Genomic DNA, 6,910 nt, shown 5'->3' on the forward strand with positions numbered 1-6,910 from the left:
AAGGCAGCGGCAGACCCCGTTGAGGGGCTCCCACCCCCGCTCTGGGGCCACAGGCCACCTGCGCCTTCCCTTCCAGGAAGGAGGTCGGGGTCCTAGCAGAAGGGGCCCCAGGAACACCAGGGTGGAGGGCAGGGATGCTCAGGAGCCCAAGGTGGGGGCCTCGTCCGGCCTCACTCCCAGGCCGGCTCCGTCCGCCCTCAAACTCCGTGGCCAGCAGGGTGGCGTGGACACCTGAGCAGGAGCAGGAGCCACGGGCCTCACCTTGCTCTTCAGCAGCAGCAGGCCCGGCAGGGAGGCTGGGGCAGGGAGCATCTGCAGGCGCGGGGAGGCCGCTCACATCGCTGAGGGAGAGCAAGAAGAGGAGCCGCTGAGTGTCTGCAAACAAGTCTGACTGGGGCTTGACATAAATCCTACCCCACACCAAAACAGATAGATACTACAGACGTGAAGGCATACACCCAAAAAGGGCTGAAGAATATTAGATTCCTAAGACCCAGCCAAGTCTTGTTTTAATAAACAGCACCTGTACAACTTTAACTAAAGTAGCTCAGACGCTCTGCAGTTCCCACTCGGCCTCCCTGCAGCGGGCAGCAACCTTCCACCCCGTGTTCATTCTCTACCCCGAAGAGAAAGAGCTCGCGCAGAGCTTTCCTCATCCAATTTCATTTTTGTGACATCCCCCTGTCCCGTGGCACCTAAAACCTATCTGCCCCCTCACTCTGAAACTCAATCCACCTTACATACCCTACCCCCCTCACCCCGCTCAGTAAATGGGCTTGTTTATGTTGTCTGAGGCTGTGGAAATCATCACACAGTGAAGCTGTAAACATGTGATGGTCTACTAGGTCCTTTCACATTTCTAAGAACCATCAATGCTGTTTTATTTCAAGTCCCAGCAGAGTACCTGGCTCCCATTCTTAGTATAACTACTGTTCTTTCTACTTTCAGGACATAGAATTTTTCTAACACAGCCGTATCACTGAAAGGACCAGGGATACCAGAGATGCTCCTGCACGAATGTGTTATCTTGGAAGGAATGTATGTTTTAAATTATTAATAAAACCAATTCTACTCTCATATCATTAAAAGGTTTTCCTATTTTTAGCCTGCAGAACTGAAAACAAAGAAGAAACACACAAAATAAAAAAAAAACAAAAAAGTGGTACTTGAAACATATTTATAAAAGCTGGAAAACCAAACACTTACGTGGGATTGCAGATGTTACGAGAAAGATTCAAGGAGATGGGAGCTTCAGAAGAAAAGTCATTTTGTGAAACACTGTCTCCTGCATAAAAACAAAAAGATGATCAGAACTTTTTATAAGCATAATTCAACTGTATCTGTTCTGCATTTAAGATGCAGATTGCTAACATTATTGACCTCCTTGAGTGACTTGTTTTTCACTATTCACACATCCAGTAATTTTTTAATTAAAAAACCTTTAATGTATAAATATATATAAAATTGGGATCATACTTTAAAAACACTTTCTGCTTTTGGTCTTCTACATGATTATTATATTGGGGACATTTTCCTGATATTTATTATGCAATCTCCAAACACAAGGAAACTGCACCTAATGCCCTGCGTCACAGGAAGGCATCAATCACCGTTCTCTCTTTCTTACTGTGGGCCGCATCCCACAGGCAAGAGCTGCTCTTCTGTTCTTGTTCATGTTAAGCACCAATTTAAAAACACCCCACTAACATCAACAGCCAAACTGCCTTCAATGGCCAAGAACACCAAGCCCACCACAAACAAAATACTGCAATCCGCCCTGCACCCAGGCTGCACGCGCTCCCCACGCGGGGGGCGTCATGCCTGCTCAGGAGGGGACTGGAGAACAGCTGACGACTTATGTGTAAGGCACGGGACAGTCACAGAGAGATGTCTGCTGTATGCAGGTGGACTGAAATTTTATGGGGGGGTCACTAGGCAAGCAGTGCCTAAAAAGATGCCTGCAGGAGAAGCCAAAAACGAGAAAAAGGCTGAGAAGAAAGACGGAAATCACAAGTGGGTGGCTGTCTCGGTTTTTATGGGATCAGAGTCCTGGTCCCCAAGACAAGAGCTTCTGTTTAGGTATCACTGTCGGCAGGAGAGAGCGCAGAGGTCTCTGTGAGGAGCAGGAGGCTGGGAAAGGGGCTGGGCTCTGGGGAAGCCATGGGTTTCTGGGTGTCCAACAAGCCATGTGACCTCTCCGGGCCAGACACTTCCGGGCCAGACACTTCGGGGCCAGGGAGCCAGCCCCGACTCGTGACCACGCACACACACAGTGAGTGCCCCTAGGATGAACCTCTGTCTCCCTGCTTGTCCTGGTAAGAGCTCAGCCTGTGCCATGCTGACTGTAACAGTGGAAAGAAGTGGATTAAATCTTCACACAGACACAGAGCTAGAGCAAACCACGCCAAGCGAGAAGCTAACAACGCAGCATGCTCCCTGAAGCACGGTCTCCTTTACGTACGTTAAAGACGATTCTCTACTTTGTTGATGGATGTATGAATGTAAAAATAAAACACAGCGGACAGTGAGTCTCTCAAGGAGGGGGAAGCAGAACAGACTATGACATATTACTTTAAAAAAATGAGGGTAAATATGACAAAATTAAGAGTTATTCATTCTAGGTGATAAAAATATAGGTGCTTCGTTGACATTTCCTGTATCTGTAAATTTTTCAAAAATAAGGGAGGACCACTGTTCATAGCAACATTAGTAGAGTACTCAAACGATAGAAAAATCCAGGTGTCCATCAAGAGATGAACAGCCAGATAAACTGTGCTATGAAAACACAATGAATAGTAACTCAGCCTTAAAACGAAGGAAACCCTGGTCCATCACAATGGGGATGAACCCTGAAGACATCACACTAGATGAAATAAGCCAGTTACAGAAGGCCAGGTATGGTATGACTTGACTTACCAGATACTAGAGTATTCAAATTCACAGACAGAAAGCAGAGAAGTTCACAGGGTTGCAGGGTATGGGGAAGGGAGAGCTGTGGATTTATAGGTACCGAGTTTCTGCTTGGGAAGGGGAAAAGGTCTGAAAACGGATGGTGGCAATGACTGTACAATAATGCGAATGTATCTAATGCCCCTGAACCGCACACTTACAAATTGTTAAAATGGTAAATTTGGGGTTACATGTATTTTACCATAATAAAAACATGTACAAGTGAAAAAATAAACATGGAAGTTCTCTGAGCTGTTTTCAAGATACAAACTTAAAATAATGATAATAGAGGGAGGGAGGGAGGGAGGAAGAAAGCACAGGGCTTCCCTGGTGGCTCAGGGGTCAAGAATCCGCCTGCCAATGCAGGAGACACAGGTTCCATCCCGCCTCTGGGAAGATCCCACCTACCACAAGGCAATTTAGCCCGCCACAACTTCTGAGCCTGTGGTCTGGAGCCCAGCAGCCGCATCTACTGAAGCCCCGGAACCCTAGAGCCTGTGCTCTGCAGCGAGAGAAGACGCCAGGAAGAGGAGCCCGTGCACCGCAGTTAGGGAGCACCCCCCACCGACCCGACTACAGAAAAGCTTGTGCAGCGAGGAAGACCCAGCACAGCCAAAACAGGTGAAACAGATAACAAACATTAAAACAAAAGCAGAGCAAAGCAAACACTGGACGCACAGCCTTCTGTGCCTGGGCGGGCCCTGCGCGGGCGGGGGAGGCCCCTGGCGCAGCCGCGGACTTACCGGGCAGCAGGCAGCGCGGAGGGCCCACGGCCGGCTTCCTGTCCCCATCCGAGCTGCTGGCGCTGCTCCAGCTGCCCCAACTGCCCCGGCTGGCACGCACGCTGCCTGAGGAGCTGCCACAGTCTGAGCCGGAGTCTGAGCAGGACTTCTCTGCGCCTTTCTTCCCCGGTTTCTGAAAGTAACCCTCTGCGGGAAGCGAGAGAGGAGCTGGGCCACTTCCAGAAGAGGAGAGTGCCCGGGTGGGGAGGAAGGCAGAGCTCGGCTTCAGGCCGCGCTCCCTCTGCCCCTCCGGCGGGAGGAAGACGCTCCCTGAGCCTGAGGACTGGCCTGAGCCAGCCGCTGCTGACCACACGCCCCACACTCCGCGGGCGATGCACGCCATCGGGCTGAGGCCGCCAGCAGCCGGGGTGACGTCAGCCTAACAATAGTTCTGGGAACAGCAAGGATTTCTCTCCAGAAAATCAAGACTACTCTCCTTGGACTGGAGACATGGAGGTCATTTCTTCTGTTCAAATGTCTAAATAAAACTGAATCATGTTGCTGTACATCTGAAACTTGACACAACATTGCAAATTGACTATACTCTAATAAAAATATTTTTTTAAATGTTCATCTCGCATTTCAGAATATTATTTACGTGAGGGTGGGAAGAACCTCCAGGAAGACCACAAAGACCCAGGTCTGGGCAGACCCACGTGTGCAGGGCAGGAAGGCGAAGCCCATCAGGTCTGTGTTCTGGATGCAGCCCGGTGGGCACATGGCTGGGAATGTGGGTGCTGGTAGGAGGATCGTGACTGCCCGCTCTACACCCCACCCCGGTGCTGCCACATCCACGGCTGTTCCTCTCCCGCTCTCTGCCCTCCCTAGATGGTCCCCGGCACCTCCACCACCCACTCCTGGGGGCACTACCCACTCCTCTGCAGACGGCAGCCGGCTCTGCAGGAGGTGCCTGCCCCCTGGGGCAGGGGCGGGAGAACAGCCACTGTTCCCCCCTGGCTCTCCCCGGCTCCCCTCTATCCAAGGGGGTCCTGTCTCGAGCAAGCACCCACTCTTCCTCCGGCCGTCTACATGACACCATCGAAAATGGCCAGATTTCAGGGGTGTGGAGGTCAGAGGCGCAACGTGAGGGCTCGGGAGAGCCTCAGCCTCCTGTCCCATCCAACAGCTCTCCATTCAGGCATGACGACACTCTGCCTGGGAAGTGATAACCTCTCACCCCGGTACTTCCCCACGGAAACAAGCCCAGCAGAAGTGGGTTCGTAGCTCAAGGCGGTTCCGTACCTGCCTCTCCCTGCGTGGCAGGTAAGCTGCTTCCAGAGCTGGCACCTGCTTTGCATGCTTCCCCAGGGTTTTCCTGGATACGCCAGTTCCTTACGTTGATGTCACTGCTCAGCTCAGACCTTTCAAACTCACTGCACACCAGCTTTAACTCGCTCTGGTCGGAAGGCCTGGAAGAGCCACAGAAAATCCCGTCTGCACGGTATCCTGCACACACACATACCTGCTCTCCTTGAGACTGAGCAGAGGTGCGAGTATGAATCTGTGACAACTCAAGCCCTCTTCTCTCTGGGGGTGATGATGAGTAGGGCACAGAGATCAGGAAAGACAAGACTTTGCCATTTGAGAACCAGAACTAAGGTGGAGTTCATTTACTCGCTTTGTATTTTACAGTGAGCGGAGTGAAACTGCACAGGTTAAATGAGTTGTCCAAGGCCAACTGCTAAGTGGCAGGCGCAGGTCTAAAACCCACAACTCTCGGCGTTTCTTCCTCGGACTTGGTGTAAAATGACTCTGGGTGGATGACCCTGCTTCCTGGTGTCTGGGGGAAGGTCTCGGTGTTAACTGTTATCTTTTCTCATTCATTCATTTAGCAAACATTTATGCAGTGACCACCACGAGTCACATGTTGTTAGGAAAGGTGCAGTATCTATAAAGAAGAACATTTTTTCCCCAAGGAATTCACCGTCCAACACTTACATCTCTCTAACTAGACCATGAACTTGAAGGAAGACCTGAAATACAGGTCTTATAAATGGAGACACAGAACTGTGCTGAGAACACTACAGGAAGGCCTAGGTGCTTATTTCACACAGTCCGACTTCTGCACCTCACGTCAGGTACGACTGCAGGATCTGAGCGTGAGATGGAGTCGGTGGTCTCCCTGGTTTCTGAGCACTCAGGGCAAAGAGTAGAGACAGAAGCAGGAGCCACGGGAGCAGAACGGCTAAGAACCGTCAGCTACATAAGCATCACGTGCTCATCTGATCACCTATAAGATACTTCACAGTTATTCTGTAATAACTTAAATTTGTTTCTTTCGCATGTCAGAAATCTGCTTTCAAAAATATATCTTAACATTCAATTGATGAAATTCCGCCCTCACCTTTTATCTTTCTGTGTGTCCATATCAAGCAAATACACCACTTTAAAGGAACCACATAAGTCCATCAACTTTTTATAAGAATATAAGGGATGACTTTCCTTTCTATAGGAGACCACATTGCAGCTTTCAAATAATGTAACGTAAGAATAATTACCCATGAAAATAGTATTTAACAATTTAATAGATTAATAATTACCCATCAATAATCTAACAGTGGGTATCTGTCTTTTTTTTCCTATTTGCATGCTGCTGATTGCAGGGCACAGAACCAGAGCCTAAAGGCCCCCGGGGGGTGGGGAGCGGACGACCCTAGTGGCCCAGGGGCTGAGACTCCAAGCTCCCGAAGCAGGGGGTCCAGGTTCGGCCCCTAGTCAGGGAGCTAGGTCCCACACACTTCAACTAAAGATCTGTGTGCTGGAACTAAGACCCAGCACAGCCAAATAAATAAGTAGCTTTAAAAAAAAGGCCCCCTGGGGTCATTCGGCCCTCCTCCCCGTAAAGCAGGACACACAGGGGCGGTGGAGGGGCAGGGGGTGGGCATGTCACAGGGCTGCATCCCAAGGGTCCAAACAAAGGACAGATGCTGTGAGCAACATCTAGGTGCCCCCACCCGGGGGTCCTGGCCGCCAAAGGGGCTGTTCTGCCAGACTTCCCTTCCAACCATGAGAGCAACTACCACAGCAACATGGACTCTTCTCCACACAAATGTGGAGCTGCCAGAGAACAATGGGACAGACACACATGTAACCACCTAGCTGAGCTCACAAGAAAGAGGAACCTCAGAAGCCAGTGCCCAACAGAAGACAAGCCAGAGGGCGGAGGGCCAGCACGGGAG

The 6,910-nt window shown here is 50.4% G+C and overlaps 1 protein-coding gene across 1 annotated transcript in view; it reads right to left on the minus strand.

Annotated features, from left to right (window-relative positions):
- Positions 1-6,910, minus strand: part of KIAA0922 (KIAA0922 ortholog) — a 174,153-nt gene that overhangs the window by 9,722 nt on the left and 157,521 nt on the right. Inside the window, exons 27-30 of the mRNA XM_010840798.1 lie at positions 4,974-5,140; positions 3,693-3,878; positions 1,207-1,285; positions 16-341 (exon numbers count right to left, since the gene is read on the minus strand). Of these exons, the coding sequence (XP_010839100.1) occupies positions 16-341; positions 1,207-1,285; positions 3,693-3,878; positions 4,974-5,140 (758 nt within the window). The remainder of the gene's footprint in view (positions 1-15; positions 342-1,206; positions 1,286-3,692; positions 3,879-4,973; positions 5,141-6,910) is intronic.

This window comes from Bison bison, unplaced genomic scaffold (assembly GCF_000754665.1).
Source record: "Bison bison bison isolate TAMUID 2011002044 unplaced genomic scaffold, Bison_UMD1.0 scf7180017864146, whole genome shotgun sequence".
Taxonomy (NCBI): Eukaryota; Metazoa; Chordata; class Mammalia; order Artiodactyla; family Bovidae; genus Bison; species Bison bison.